The sequence below is a fragment of the Helicoverpa zea genome, chromosome 20, assembly GCF_022581195.2.
Source record: "Helicoverpa zea isolate HzStark_Cry1AcR chromosome 20, ilHelZeax1.1, whole genome shotgun sequence".
Classification (NCBI taxonomy): domain Eukaryota; kingdom Metazoa; phylum Arthropoda; class Insecta; order Lepidoptera; family Noctuidae; genus Helicoverpa; species Helicoverpa zea.
The window spans coordinates 6,690,985-6,707,653 of NC_061471.1; the positions used below are offsets into that span (position 1 = coordinate 6,690,985).

Consider the following 16,669-nt stretch of genomic DNA (forward strand, 5'->3'; position numbering starts at 1 on the left):
TCAGTTTGGTTTGTTGATGGCAAATGGCAATTTGTGATTTTACTTTTCATGGATTGTTTTTATGCAGCGAGTTTGGTGTAATTTACGAAGTCATTTGGTAAGAATGGCTAATCTTCCGCCGAGAAAAGTGTCCTCTTCTAGTAAAGCAAAACAAGATGCTTCTCCTCTTCAAATACTCTTACAAATGGGATTTCCCAGACACCGGGCGTAAGTAATATTTTTATGTTCCTCAAAGTAATCCATAATTTGGTAAAATTAATGTTAATTGCATGCACGGAAAGACCTAAAGTAATGCAGGAGGTTTGTCTTATTAAACTCAATTTTAAGTTCGATCAAACAAAGCAGGAAAGCCCTTGGAAACGGATAATAATTGTAATTCAATTTAAAATGAACTTAATTTTTTCTCTGATGAAGTAAGTGACGGACACAATTGCTCCTTTGCAGACTGAAGGCATTATCAGCCACTGGCAATCGTAGTGTCCAATTGGCATCTGATTGGCTTCTGACTCACGTAAATGATGCCCATATTGATGCTGATGAGCCAAGAGAGTACATATTTTACGCTAGCCCCACAGGGCCCTTGCTTAGCCAGCTGCTGGAGTTCTGGGACAAATCTAAAGAAATCTCTGGTTGGAATGGAGCACACAACTTTCCTCCACATATTACTCTGGTTTCATTTTTTAAGGTAACACTATTTTTCAAGTATTTTAATTTTTCATTTTGTATATCTGAGAGCATGTATGCCTTTAGCCATTAGGTATATGACATGCTAAAATAAAATACTTGCACAATAAACAAAAATAACTTGGTGCAGGCTCCAGACGAGACTTCACTGCAGCTGGGTAAGGCAGTGAAGCATGTAGTCGAGAATGTCGGGGATCCTCCTAACTGCCCTTTGAAGCTGGAGCCTTATGTATCACACAACTTCATGGGCTTGTTTGTCTCTGAGGAACATGCCGACTACTTGAAAAGAATTGCAGTGCAGTATGTTAAACAGGTGTCCTCTGTATGTAAGTGTTGTGAATGATATTTGAACCTGCCCTGCAGACTAGCTGCCCAAAAAATGTGGTCTTGGTCTCAAAACCTCTAACTTACCTTTACCTTATTTATGTCATAAATATATTTAAATATGAAACATATTTCTTGAAGGTGAATGTTACTGTTTCCCATTATCATACTTATGTAGGTCCTACACAATTTCCTTGTAGCAATTAGCACCTCTCATTATGTAGTGGTTAACATTCCAACATAACATTATTTTATAGTGGGTGTCATGGTGGATACGTATGAACATCTGGACACATTGGGAACTTGTTTCCCATGGTGTACCATGCCTCAAGAGAAGCCTATCAAATGTAAGAGTGTTCTAAGTGGCTTTCTGTGCAAATCTTAGCACTTAAGTCTTTAAATGTTATTTTATTTGCCTTTTTCAAATAGGCTGTTTCTTGATGTGGCTTTTTTCTGCAAATGTTTTGTTTTATTCAAAAGCACAAAACAAGAATTAAGTTATATTTTTCATAACACATATTCAATTCTTTTTTTTTATAAAAAAATATACTCTTCACCTATTTCAGTTCATTCACTTGTTCGTCCTTTGGCAGCTATGCTTTTTTAATAAATCATTTAACCTTATTTTAATTTATTATTTTATTTATCAGCTATTTTATAGGCTAGAGAAGTAGAGGACTCCTTGAGCATGTTCAACGGCTTTTCAGGTAAATACTGTTTTGTTATGTTTTAGTTAGCTATGTAATATATTTATGCTTGCTGGATATTTTTATTTATATCTAGTTTTAACTGGTTAAGGTTGTTAGGATAGGATTGTAGTATTTATATTTACTTATTTATTCATTCGAATGAAAAGATTGAATGAGATCATTGAGGGTCTTCCTAAATTGATGCTTATATGTAATAGAGGTGTCAGAGGTGTGGCTCAATGCAGTAACACAACTTATGTGGGTTTATACAAGGTAATCTGACTAATCTCGATTTTCTAAGGGTTCTGGTGTAGAGCATGCAATACCGGTTTACCGGTTTCGGTTTTACCGGTAAAACCACCAATTTTCGCGAATTTTAAATTACCGGTAAAAATAATATGTAACCGGTAATTTACCGGTTTTTACGTTTCTCTGATAAAATATAGCAATTGTTCATTTAACGTCAAATCCTCATTATGTAGCCTGAACATAATGTAATATTGCATACATTACATTTTGTAAGAGTATTAAAGTTGCTGTTTTTTAGGAAAGTAAACTTATGTGGCTCCTTAACTATCTCTAGGGTAGACTTGTAATCTTTCTCATTCTAATTTATAATATCTAAACAAATTTTATTCATTCGGTTATTCTGATTTTCCTCATAGCTGTCAGTCATATTAGGTAAAAATTTAGCTTATGCTTATTTTACCTACTCTATGACTTTACTGAGCAAGGGTTTTACTTTACCACCATGCGGACAGCTCTGAGGACACGGTGGAGCACACAGTCCAGGTGTGCACTGCCTGGGAAGGGCAAGGGTAACGTGTCGTCGTCGAAGCAATAGGAAGCGGCGACGTCTCGCGTGCAGTCCTGGTTCAAGCCATGGTCCGGAGTGAATGGGAAGCCGTCGCCTTCTTCTGCGAAGCAGTCATGCTCGAGAAGGGGACGGCGGAGCGACTGCGAGTATGCACCTCTCATCCCAGCCGCTGTAGTGGACCAGGAAAACACCACGGGCGCTAAGTGTCGAGAGACGACTTCCGGCCACCGTAGGCGTCGGTCTGTGGGCGGTGAGTTCGGGTGGCTCATCGTTCGTCTGTCTGCATAGACAACAGACCCGTGTCGGTTGTTCCACGCGCTCCTCAAGGAGATATCAGCAAACACAGCGGGACCCAGCAAGGCCAAGGCTGCGGGATTGTTTGAAAGAGTTACCGCGACCCTGGTCCATAAAATACCTACGATTTACCATAAAAAAGGGCTTTCACTTCAATGAAAAAAAAAAGTTTTTTTTTCACGGTAATTCTTAGCATTTATCCCGTCTGCCTTGTGACAGGGTCCGCTTTCTGTATCTTCTTCCACTTCCCTCTATCCAGGACATCTTCCTCTTCGTGTTGGTAGATTTTCATATCATTCATTACGACACTCAACCACCACAGTTTCGGCCTGCCTCTGCGCCTTTGACCGGGTATATCGAGATTGAGTACATAACATTGGCGATGTATTCAGGTGGTCTCTTTTTTCATGTCCGTACCATCGCAGCCGTTTCTCTTGCATTTTGTCGGCGACATCGCGGACGGATGGTACTGACATGTTTTTTTGTTACGGCCACGTCACAAAAAATATTTACCTTGTATTTTTATTTATTTTTTGCTTTTAGACTACCCAATCTTATTGTTATAATACCACATTTTAAAAAATACAAAAATTGCCGTTTTACCGGTTTACCGGTAAAAATATTTTTATTACCAAATTTTTACCGGTAATTTTAATTTTACCGAAATTGCATGCCCTATTCTGGTGTTACAGATGTCATAACTATTACTCAACAAAATATGTATTAGGTATTTATAACTTAGAAAGTCACTAGTTATAACAGTTATTTAAATAAAATCTGTTATTACTGCAACAGATAGTGACCTTCATATTTATAGAATGTCGCCTTATTATATGAAGCGAAACATGACTTGATTCTAAGAACTCATTGAATGAATCCTTCTTGGTATGCTCAATGGCGGCTTTATAGCGCGTCTCTTATTTATATTGGGATGAGATTCGTTAAGCGACATTAAAATATACGATGTAGTTTGGGTTGTGTGCTCTGATTATATTGCCCCTCATATGATTGGATGAAAACAATTTTTGCACTTTGGTCCTACCTACACCTTATGGTTAAAAATAAAATAGGTAATTTTAAATTTAAGCGCCTGTAATTAGCCGCCGCAACCGTTAGACCATACCGCGCGGTGCATTGCGGCTAATTTAAATGCGTCTTGAATTATATATTGAGGTGAGATATCAATTAAATTAATCATAAGCCAAATTATAGTAATGTCTTCGTATGTACCTACATGGATAGGAACCCTTTGCTAAAAACAGTCGTGATTTTATATAAGTTAGCAATTTATGGCATTGCTGCAGTGCGTCAAAGTGCAACGATAGCACGCGAAACTTGCAAGGTCTTTTGAAATATAATTTAGGATTCAATGTTAAATGAAGAGAGTTCAAATTCTTGACTTAGATCGGTGCGCCGAAAAAAATGAATCGTTTTAGACGACATCCGTTCGCATAAATTCAACTAAAATTATGGGAGCTTTCAAATAAAACTATCCAGGGACAACAATTTGTAGGTCAATTTCCTAATGTAACTTACACATTTTTGCTAATTGAACCCGTTACAGATAGGGCTTTTTTTATTTGTTGCTATTTATGTCTGACATCATTGCGTAGCCTAGCCTTAATTGTCTATTTAGTCAATTTCGATTAGTAGAAGACCATCTACATAAAAGTTCTAATATAAGTCTGTTCCACCTCCCTTAAGGCATTCCTTAATAACATTTTTGTCCAATTAGCGATAAACTTGGAGGCTCACGTGAAGTCGCTTCACATAACTTTGGCATACCACTTCGATGTCGCCGCCTTTGATGAGCTGAAGAACTTGGTGGATAATATGCAACCTGTGGACCATTCCAGCTGGGAACTGAGGCTTTACTCCAGAGACCCGCGATTTGCTAATCATCAGGTAAATATGTTTTTTCTTCATGTATGTACTAGATTCCGTCCACGGCTTCGCCCGCGTAGAGTTCGGTTGTAACGCGTTTCCAAAAGAATTCTTGTAAAGTCCGGGATAAAAACTATCCTATGTTCTTTCTCAAGGTCTGTCTCAACTCTATCTCTGTACCAAATTTTATTAAAATCGGTTCAGTGGTTTAGACGTGAAAGCGTAACAGGCAGACGAGAGTTACTTTCGCATTCATAATATTAGTAGGGGTATACCAAGCATGCGATGTATCTATACACAAAAACAGTACCTGCCAATGTTTGTCGAATTTACCTACTTCAGGAACAGAGTTCAATAGACAGATAATGCGCGACTTTTTTACTAATGCCCCTGATTAAACACAAAAGAACAATGACATTCCTACGCAAAATTGCTCTTACTGGAACGATAGGAGTCACATTTCAATTACTAAAATTCCCACGGTTACTAAGGTGCATATGCTAATGAAGTCATATATCGATATCAAATTAAGCATATTTATCGATAAATCGGGTATTTTATCGATAATTTATTTGAAATTGTTGTTGTCAGGTGTACAAAGTGACTCAAGGTTACGCGCCGAACGCGAGCGATGAGCTTGAACTGGTGCTCGGCGACTATATTTATATCGAGGAGAAAGAATTCGCCAACTCGCCCGACGGATGGGTGCACGGCACTTCCTGGCTCACAGGTCGGTACTGTTTATCGATAACATTCCAACGATATTCTATGAAGTGTTTCCTTTGCTATTAGCACTTGGAGGAGCAGGCCTACTTCTGCCTAGCAAATATTTTACCTGAATTATTCGTGTGCTGTATATGTTATTGTGAATGCGGTCTGTCTGTTTGATACCAAGAATTACAGACAGACCGGAATTCTCGATGTGAACCAAAAAGCAGCTGAATTAAACCGGAACTGGGCTGGGCACCTCAACCGTATGCATCCAGACAGATGGGCCAACATCGTCACCCAGTGGCTACCACAAGATGGCCATCGCAGGCGGAGTAGGCCCGAAAGAGATGGCAGGACGACCTGGATGCTTACAATCCTGATTGGTGGGAAAACTCAAAAGATCGAGAGGTGTGGAGACAAAATGCCTTTGCTCATCAGCAGTGGGACAACACAGGCTAAGAAAAAAAAAGTATATGTTATTATTGTAGAGTAGTAATCAGAAACAATCACCATAGTTTTCATGAACTGCTTAACAAAAGACATGAATAATATCGATCTGAACTCTAGATAAGACAACGTATTTTTAGCCCGCAAATTCAAGTAAATATTAGCATGTAACGGTGTCACCTCGCAGTACGTAAATACGTATACTTAGGTACGACACGGTACGCATTCGGTTATCAATAGCCAAGGTATTACATCACAATATAGTACTCTAATTGGAAACACGAAATTACGCGTAACGAACTTACCTACATCGATTTAAACTTTGCATTTGATAAGGTTTTCAGTTGTGACTTTGCCTTACAATAGTTTCATTGTATAATCTGCTTAAAATGAGCTGAAATAGAGTACCCTTGATAGCGGCAGGCCAATCGTGGATTATGCGACTACTGGGCCCCGATTCTCCTAAGTTAATAATGTCAAAATCGAATAGAAAACGAATCGCAATAGCAGTTTTAACCATATCGGGCATTCTCCTACTAATAAAAGACCAATCGTATTCGATTGACATTTGATTGGTGTGCGATTGGTCTGCTATTTTGGTGATTTTGGTATATACGGTAGTTTGCTCTACAATCATATTGCAATCGTAAATCATTTGCAGACAGAATGATTCATTATGAATGACAGAAAAGGATAAAAACGTTTATTTCAAAGAAAAAATAGCGGAATGCCACATACGCTTCAATCGTAATCGAGTCGGGATTGGATCGCAGTCGAATGTGAATCTTATGTTGCGTAAGTAAAATTAGGAGAATCGGGCCCCTGTCAGCTGTTTTGATACAACGATTGTGATTATTTCGTGTTCAAATTGGAGTCATTCGTTGGTTTAGCTCGCCTAGTGGTCGTATCTAACTTGTCTTATTATAACGAAGTGGTTTGTGATATCGTTTGTCGCGTGACGTGTACAATGACGAGGATAATCAACACTTTTAGATTGTTGAACTTGAAAATTGGAGGTTAGTGCTATGTTGTGTAATTTTTGCTAACTAACTTTCAACCTTGTGGATGGTCAATGACAGTTTATTTTGCATTGAACTAGAACTGATTGACTTTATTAAATAGTTATCCGATTCAGTTCAATGCTTAGGTAAACCTGTGTTTTTGTTAGTATTTGTATAATGAGTTATGATACTTCAAGATGGGTTAATTATGATTCACAATTAAAATACCAGACGATAAAGGTACTAGATATGTAGGTACATCAACTTAATCCAGTTCATAATGTTAATATCTTATCTTATAGGATGTGCAAATCTTAGATTAATTATTCCATATATAAAAGATGTAGTGCAATTAAAAGTGATTTGTCTTTAGACGTCAGCCTAACAGGTAGAACTGGAATTAGTATTTATTCTTCAACCAACTTCAACTGTGTATATTGTAAGTAGACTTATATTTTAACTTGATCTTTGGATTACCTACATTTGAGTGGATTATTTTTTATCAAAATATGTACTAGTTCTAAGTAATATTTGCTATTTACCTACTTGAAAATACCCGTCGTGAACTATACTCTGTGCAATTTGTTTTCGAAAAACGAAATGCTTTTATAAACACTTGGAAAATTACAATAATTTTGTTTGAACAATAGTTAATCAGTGTAATATAATTAAACACAGCTGTAATCAACCTTTGTAAAGTGAAGAAGTGTAAAACGCCTTGTAGACTTTTTCCTCTAGACTACGAGTCATAGTAGTCCATAGTTGCAAGCAATGGCGTGATGACGTCACAGCCTAACTCGCGGAGTTCTCACCAGTGTGCACATTGTTGTAGGAGTCAGTGGTTATTTGCCGGCCGTGTTTACTCGACGCACTGCAGAGTCCGACGCCTGGACGCTACACCGAGCCATCTCACTTGGAAACAACAATAGTACGTACATATCCTAATATCTAATACTATAACACTATTAGCAGTCTATTAATCAATAATAATAATATAAGAAGTGCTTGTTTACGTGGTAAGAACGGCCGGCCGTTAACTCACATGTTGTTTTCGACTTATTATTATTGTTGTTTAATATTTTGAAATGTTGTGAATGTCACGGTAGGTATCATGAAAGTGATAGTGCTTAGGAATGAGTGATAATGTATGTTAATGTAAATAAAATTGATTCTGACGCTATTTCTGTGAATTGTGAGTGTGAGTGATTTTGAACTCTGTGCGTAGGGAATAAAGTTCAATGTTAGTGGAATGTTAATCATGCTGGTCGGCGTCAGGTTTATTGTCCCAAAGTTTTTATGTCTAGGATTTTTTGCGCGTCTGTTTTGGTGTTCTTTGTTAGATAGGAAGCTCTATCCATGGCTGGGTAACTTTTGTGACAAAGAAAATTTATTTTGGAAAGCGTTAGTGCTCTGTGATTGTAAATAGTGCTCAAATAGTTCAATCAGCGCTAAAATAAGGTAATTTTTGTTGTTGTTCCAAAGTTTACTTACCAAGAAATTGCAAGTCAGTGCTTTGTTTTTCCTGAGTTAACACAAGTTTAATATTACATACCAATCAATGACTAGAATTTAATACTGTGGTTATTTTGTTTCTTGGAAAATATGTGATCGGCTTTCTAACTTCTTTATCTCAGAGGGTTTGTAAATAATAGAAAACAATAGATACACACCTTTGTGCTCACAGCCAAGGTAGCCGTTAGACAAATCTGCTCTTTGTACAGTCACCTTATCGAACCGCGGTTATTGACAGTACCAGCAAGATCAAATATTGTTTTAAAGTCTCCAGTTCTCAGATAATAACGGTCAAGATTTTAACAAACATTTCTCGTGAATTTCTTTATTATGACCGGAGTGGTCGGCTAAGCAGGACAATGAGAGCTAGTCCCAAACATTTCACATTTATTTTAATAGTGTGTTCCATTGCAGGTTCGGATTGTAAGTCGGAATCGGATTCTAATACTGACGGAGAGATGACTACTAACTATCCTCATGAGGACGCCACTCAGCTTGGACATGAGAAGTCTGAGGAAACTTACCAGGAGTGGAACAAGTACTGGACTGCTGTGCAGTTGGATAAGAGCGATGGAATACTGAATGTGACGCAAGGTGAGTTGCTTTGCGATAAATGTATGAGATGAGAGCCACTCGTAATAGCTACCATAAAGTCCTGAGGATTAACGACTAATATTGAATTTAATATTTTGAAAGTGTCCCCGAATTCGATTCAATCGAACGCGATGACTTAATATTATTCACTACTTATGGTTCTATTTCAGGTATCCCAATTGAATGGAAGTCCAATGGAAATAAAGTAGAGGGTGAGGCAGATGTGAGTATTCCTATTTTATACATAATTATACAGTGTGTTAGTTGGACGAAGGACATATTTAAACACATGCTTCCATGATACGAAGAAACATGAAAAAATTGAAATACAATTTTACGAAAGTCCATGAACATGGTTAGTTCTTATCAATGTTTATTTTAGGGCTGTTAAAATATCCCATCTGATTCATAGCCCCCATAAAAGTTCGTTTTCAAGGTCACTTTATCTCCCTGCTCTTCACAGCTGCCGACGCTGTTGCAGCGAACCCCTCCGATACAAATATAGGTCAAGGCTAACTTGGGTACCAATAAAAGGTGCAGGATTATCGCTTTTGTGTCACCCTAACAGACACAATAACCTAATGGCCAGAGAAAAAAGCCGTTAATAGTCCGGTTTATACCGGTTTTAGCAAATTTTTAGAGAGAGGATTTTAGTATGTATCATGAAACTAGAATAGCCAATCGGAAAGATGGTGTATGTATGTATATGTAGTTCTCAGAATACATTTAAAACTACTACCTACAACTATATTCTGATGTTATTCCACGTCTGTCACACAAATCAAGATAAATGAACAGACAATAATTTCTAATTCTCTGGAGTGATGAATTAATTCATCAATTTATTGATAAAATCTAGCAATTCACGCATCACGGTGAGGTCATGCGCCGATTGTGCTTTCTTTGTCGTCGTAAACAGCTGAAAATCACACTAATGTAGTATACTGATAATAAATCTACACGATGTATGCATTTTGATAAGGGACGGGAAGGGAATGCCGATTAGGCAAAGCGAAATCAATACCTATTATTTGGTTAACTGAAGTTATATTAAAGCGACTATCCCCTAATCTAAATATGTATAGGTACGATAGTTTTCTGATATGGATACGTATCAAGTTTATACGTGACAATTGCAGTCATAAGTGGTGCAATCGTATCCAATATTTTGCCATAATTCTGACGACAGAATGCGAAATTTTGCTAAAGTAAACTTTACTCAAGTGTTGATAAGAAACGTCTGCAAAATTCCGTTACCATGAACTTGTAACACAACATTCGGAAATTATATCTATATAATGAAGATATATAGTTTAAAAGATATAAGGTGATTGATTGATGGTATCTTTTGAAAATGCAACGTCAACGTGAGACTTTTAAACTCTTATTACACTGAATGAAATTAGCTTTAGTACTCAAACTCTTGTAAACAACGCTAAACGGATAAGAATGTAGAACAGTGATGCCTAATTAGTGAGTATGAAGGCGGTTGTCTAAATCTCATGCATAACATGTTTTGAGAAATCTGTGATATAATACCTAGATAGTCTTACATCATTCAATTAACATTGACCATTCCTAAGATATGGAATTTTGGTCCTCATACTGATACGGAATTCTTCTAGAGACTTTCGGTCATCAGCCTTTTTATTGTGTCTGGAACAATGAAAAGCTTTGGGGTAGTGCAGATCAATTTGTCTTATGTATACAACAATAATAGATCATTAAATCACTAGTACTCAGCTGCATCCAGTTACACCGGAAACCTACCCCAACATAAGAAAGGCTAGGTAGATGTAACCATCGCAGATGAGTAATGATATCATTGAAATCCCAATCAAAGCAAGAACTTATCAACTCTAGAACTAGTATACTATGTACAATACCATTGTTCCAGGGCAAATCGTTGAACGAGAAGCATCGCCGCTGGATATTCGCCATGCGCCACGGAGAGAGAGTAGACTTGACTTACGGACAGTGGGTGCAGCACTGCTTCGACGAAAACGGCACGTATGTGAGGAAAGACTTGAATCTGCCGCTCAAGTTGGGTGAAAGGTACGTAGTCATATGTAACTCCAGTACAAAGCCCAGTTTAATATAGTGATGAAAGAACCACTTTATTTAATCACTATAATAAAGTACATTTTTGTCTTTTTACTGGAGTGGTAACTTTCCAGTCGCTTCGCCAGTCTAACCAAGGGGTATCGGGTTGCCCGGGTAACTGGGTCAAGGAGGTCAGATCGACAGTCGCTCCTTGTAAAACACTGGTACTCCGCTGAATTCGGTTAGACTGGAAGCCGACCCCAACATAGTTGGGAAAAGGCTCGGGAGATGACTGGAGTGATAACTTTCATGAAACCTTACTTTGGAAATTAATCGTCTAGGTACATAAGTCCCAAAGAAAGTGATACCTTCGACTATTAGAGGATAAATTTTAAGGAGTAACCTCTTCCTTATTCGGACATTTATCCTGTTGTTGAAAATGGGACATCATGTTCTACACGTGTGTCAATGTCCTTTATAGTATCACGTGGTGGTCCCAAAGAATATTTATGGAGTGTAATTGTGAGAAGTTCTTCAATTAGCCTCAATAAACGATATTTGATTTTCTTCGCAAGCATTCGCAATCACATGACTCACAATCTGACTAAATTAATTTGATTGCATCTCTTCTAGATTCTGTATAAGGAACAGGTATTTATGTTGCGCATTGAAAACTTAGAAGTGCACCATGACCATAATATTATGCATTTAAAAATCCAGAAGTATTGATCGTCTTAGCTAAAATGAGGCGCCCCATATTATTGCATTTACCATCCAGGGCGCACTTAAAATGTAGTGAAAAGATGTGTCAAATGTTAAGTGTCGATCAATTTGCGGAACAAAAACTAATAGTCACGGTGCGTCGACAAATGCATATTTATTTATTTAACATACTCATGCTTGAGTCACGAGACTAAAATCTGACTCATATCTTTTGTAGCAATTATATGCATTATCTTATATATATACATGTTAACTGTTAGACGATATAACGTCTAACAACAAATACATAAGCTGAGGAAAAATCCACGATTTCACCATTTATGGTTCTAAATCGTCACCATTGAATATGGCTTCTAATCGTTCCTACATACATGTATGTAATCAGGTTTTTGCCAAGATAAAACCTTTTTATCATCCTTAATCACACATTTCTTTTTAATTAACTATGTAGTTTATTAAAAAAAACTACAACCTATTTCATAGTTGTCTGCAATTATTTTTAGTTATCTATAGTTTTATCAAGCAGCTGCATACCAGCTAAGCATCCGGTGATTACATTCCCTAACACTCAGTTTTTATAGTAACCCTTCCTCGTTCCTATGCGTAATTCGTGGTTTTAAAAACATTATTTTATAAAAATATGGTTACTTCAGTAAAAACATATTTTCTCGGAAAAGTATATTCATAAAATGATATACCTAGTTATAACCAATTAGTGTGATAAGATAAGCTACATAATATCTCTCAAAAAAGATAATTATTAAGTCTTTTAAAAGCCTATTTGAAAAAGGTGATAAAACAAGTTCTAAATATTCTGTACCTTTCCAGGACCGGTGGCAGGGACTCGTACGTGAAAGATACGCCGCTAACGCGGGTTGGTCGCTTCCAAGCGCAGCTGGTGGGCGAAGGGCTGCGATTGGCTGGCGTGAACGTGGCGCACGTGTACGCGTCAGCGGCGCTGCGGTGCGTTGAGACCGCGCATGCCTTCTTAGAAGGTAAAGTTAACTTTATGTTGATGGAACCCCTATATTAACATGCTTTTAAGGCAACAATGTTATCATGGAGAACAAAATGACGAGCGGATATCACAAAAGAAAATCTCCCTAGAATGTAACGTCGCCAATATGCGGGTGTTCGGGGGACGAGGAACCTCACATACCTTCTTTGAAATTCGCCAAAAATAAAAGCAAGAATCTTTGTTAGTTCACTCGTAACTGAGCTTTTTGGTCATGCCTACCGTACGTATTTGACAGAGAAAGAGGTTCCTGACCTATCTACCTTAAGGCAACTCCGCTCATCTTTCTTTCCTCTGTGGCTACTTGCTATTATTAGTTATCATTTGTTATAGTTCGGCCATTCAGAGAATGCGTTCCTGACACGTCGCGATTGAACTGACGACGTAACTTTGCAATGGCGTTGCAGTTACGATAAAAATATTTTTGCTGGTTGTTTACCGTTTTAACAATTGAGGAGCATTAAAACAACATTATTATATCAATAATCAATGAATGTTATAATTTTGTGCCAAACTGAGTGTCAAATAACTTGGTAAACAATATTTTTCTAAATCTATACTGCGCTATTACAAGGTTATGTCAGCGGTTTATATTTTGTAGTGCTGTGCTAAAAATAACAGGCAAGTATCGTAATCTGTTCTTATACAGTTATAATATAAAATAATACGTTTTGATTTTCTTTTTAAGAATTGGAAAATAATGGACTATAAGACTTAATTATAACTTTTATGAAATATAAAAATAAAACTATGACCAAACCGCATTTTTATACTTAGATTAAAAATGGTAACCCCAAATGGCGTTATGGGCCGCCATTTTGTGACGCTAAAACAGTCGTCCGTTGTCGTTTCGTGCGCATAGACCACGTTTTTCAAGTGTTTTCGATCTGTTTTTATTTGATTACCCGGCTTTTGTTAGACCGAGATATCAGGATTGATTCTGTTATTGATAATAATATAATTATACATGTAGGCGAAGATGATGATGAAGACACCACCTCCTCAAGCAAATCGGAGTCTGATTAATATTCTGTTCGCACATTCAATTCAATGTACTTGTAACAAAGAATAAATAAAACAATTTTATTATATGAATATTACCTTTTTTTGGTTTCCACTTAAATAACTAAAATATAAAACAAATGATTCCGCCAATTTAAAACGAAAATAATCTTAAAATAATGCGGCGGTTCATTTTGAAGGAACGGTAACGAACTCAGTGTTATGTTGTGCCCATCACTAGTCGTGACTAACTGATAGGTGTCAGGAACGCATTCTCTGAACGGCCGAAGTATAATGCGTGTATGTGATCTACCACAACATATTCACATCAAAACGATATCAATGTCTATTTGAGTGGATCCAAAGTGCACACAAATAAACAATATATTATTTACTAACATTAGATAGTCTAATATAGTCACATATCAGTACTTAACACAATTATGTACTTCAATTTATCAATATTTATGTGCTATAAATAATTATAATGGCATCCTAGCCGATTGTGGACCACGGCAGCTGTTCTCATGTTAGGAGGTCAGCCAGCTACGCTATAGGTAACAATGCACAAACATTTGTGCAGATACTGGTAAAATCACTATTCCCTAACTCTCATTGCCCGATGGGACGGGAATTTCTGACACGCCCGGAGCGAGACCGGCATTTACGTGCTCTACGATGCACGGATGTATCAATCACCAACTTAAACTACGGGCTGCTTTGTGAAAGTTATTAAAACCCACAAAGCGATTTTGGCCAGCTTTAGGCACTAGCAGTCGCGCTATGCAACTACTAGACCAACGAGGCAGTTTAAATAGTGTGCTATGTTACTGTTACAGCCTTTGTATCGTCCCACTGCTGGGCACAGGCCTCCTCTCACACGGAGAAGGATTGAGCATTAATCACCACGCTTGCTCAATGCGGGTAAAATAGTGTGCTATAAATAGTCTATATTCGATTACAGGGTTACAAGCAGGTCCGTCGGTGAAGATCCGAGTGGATCCGGGGCTGTTCGAGTACAAGATGTGGCACATGGCTAAGGGCATGGCGCCTTTCATGACGCCCGAGGAACTGCATAAAGCTGGATTGAACGTTGACTTGCAGTAAGTTTATAAGAGAAGATTTATAAAAAATGTGACCTCTTCGATTCTAGCAACATTACATCTCCCGTTTGATTTTCGTGTTCCTTTTATCGATTTTAAAAAAGGCACATGCGCTGGTTACATTAATTTTTAAAATGTGCTGGTCCAGCGACTCGAGCATGTATCAAAGCAAATTACCCACCCGTGTGCTCCAGCTACATGCACCGTGTAGACTCACCCTAACGTTCAGAGTATAGAAAAAATGTGAGCTGAAAATATTATAAAAAAAAAAACTAACTTGAATATCTAATTTGTAGGTACAAGCCGTACGTTGAAGTTGACATCAATACGACTGAAACGTTGGAAGAGTATTACAAGCGAGGAGAGAAGGTTGTACAATCCGCTGTCAGGGATACCGAAAAAGATGGTAAGAACTTTGGCATTAAGATCATGATATTTTAATCTTACTTTAGAACACTTTCATTGAACCACAATACCAATGCTCCGATAGAAGCAATTATAAACAATGACATCTAAAAATATGTGCAAATCGATAGTCTATTTGAATAGGCATTTAAATAAATGTAAACGATATTTATTATAGTACTTTTTAAACAAATAAATTGCTGCTTAAAATAATGATTCCATTGTTATTATTGTATTAACTAACATGCATGTTTAAATAAAAAGTCATATCAACACTATTCACTTTTAGTTAAGTGCGTATTCAATCAAATGGATTATAAATATGTATGTCATTTATTTCGCAGGTGGCAACATAATATTCGTGGGACACGCAGCGACACTGGACATGACAGCCATCGCTCTCAAACGCCTCTACGAGAACAAGACGGAATACCCTCCGTACCAGATACACGGCAACCTGCTGCGAGTGCCATACTGTGCCCTCGGGGCCATGAGGGACAACCCCTTCCAAGTTGTCTGTCCCCCCTGCCCTCCTTCAATCAACTCCAGCTCAGGACGCTTCGACTGGAGAATGCTCCAAGACCTATGAAGCAACCCTCAATAGTACGAATAAATATTTCTTGTGATATACGTGTAATCAATCGATGTTATTGTGATTTAGGAATTGCATTTTTTTTTCTTTTGTAAGTTTGCTCTGGAAAACGTTTTGGTTTAGGTTGGTAATTGAAACTACCCTTTATTGTTCTTTTCTTGCTTTCGCACGCGATTTTACCTGCGTCCTTAACCTTTTGAACGCCAATGTCGGCTATAGCCGACATGAGCAAGCGTGCTCTGTGCGCCAACGACGGCTATACTCGACAAAAAACAGGTCGCAGAAAAATACAAAATAAACCTATTAAATCATTACTTTTATGTATTTTTTAGTAGATATTTAATTAAGATTTTCGGGCTTGGCGTACAGGGCATAGGAATACCGATATGGCGTGGCGGTGAAAAGGTTAAGGACTATTCACAACAAATGAATAAAAAGTAGCAGTAGCAATAAGCTATACTATACTATTACCAAGTTTCTACAGATAGGTACGTTCTTTTCGTCTCGAAGTATCTAAAATAATTCAATTTTAAATCTCATGGTTTTAAACGGTAGCAAAAGCGTCTTCCACGAGCAACATTTAGGTTGTAGATTATGCTTACGGGACTTTCTCATACTACAATTTTCCGTATCGATAAACGACAATTCTGATGTTTAGTCTCTTTCCATATTTGTCTCGAATTGTATATCGATACCCAGTTTATTGTTTGAACAATATACAACCTTAGTTTAATGACATAAAGTTAACAAGCAGAGGTTCTTTCAATGTGCATCCCGTAGGCACACTTTAATGGCCTTACTACAAAAACTTAAACCCCTGTTTTACACT

General features: G+C 37.5%; 1 protein-coding gene across 3 annotated transcripts; it reads left to right on the forward strand.

Moving 5' to 3' along the window:
- Positions 1-25: 25 nt before the first annotated feature.
- On the forward strand, positions 26-15,874 carry LOC124640105 (ecdysteroid-phosphate phosphatase). 3 transcript variants are annotated; one of them, XM_047177747.1, is made up of 14 exons: positions 26-207; positions 445-685; positions 815-1,010; positions 1,266-1,355; positions 4,544-4,713; positions 5,284-5,422; positions 7,684-7,779; positions 8,778-8,957; positions 9,128-9,180; positions 10,855-11,012; positions 12,552-12,718; positions 14,705-14,843; positions 15,140-15,249; positions 15,593-15,874. In XM_047177747.1, the coding sequence occupies exons 1-14, from the start codon at positions 62-64 to the stop codon at positions 15,835-15,837; spliced, it is 2,130 nt and encodes a 709-aa protein (XP_047033703.1). In that variant the 5' UTR covers positions 26-61; the 3' UTR covers positions 15,838-15,874. The 3 variants fall into 3 exon arrangements, with proteins under 3 accessions (XP_047033703.1, XP_047033704.1, XP_047033705.1); XM_047177748.1 differs by lacking the exon at positions 1,266-1,355 and having other exon boundaries at positions 27-207; XM_047177749.1 differs by lacking the exons at positions 26-207; positions 445-685; positions 815-1,010; positions 1,266-1,355 and adding an exon at positions 1,682-1,715.
- The last annotated feature ends 795 nt before the right edge of the window (positions 15,875-16,669 follow it).

Excerpts from the sequence above, each read along its gene's own strand:
- LOC124640105 (XM_047177747.1), top strand. The coding sequence starts at position 62 with ATGCAGCGAGTTTGGTGTAATTTACGAAGTCATTTGGTAAGAATGGCT. Across the intron at positions 5,423-7,683 it reads CGGCACTTCCTGGCTCACAG|GAGTCAGTGGTTATTTGCCG; the intron begins GTCGGTACTGTT and ends ACATTGTTGTAG. Across the intron at positions 11,013-12,551 it reads CCGCTCAAGTTGGGTGAAAG|GACCGGTGGCAGGGACTCGT; the intron begins GTACGTAGTCAT and ends GTACCTTTCCAG.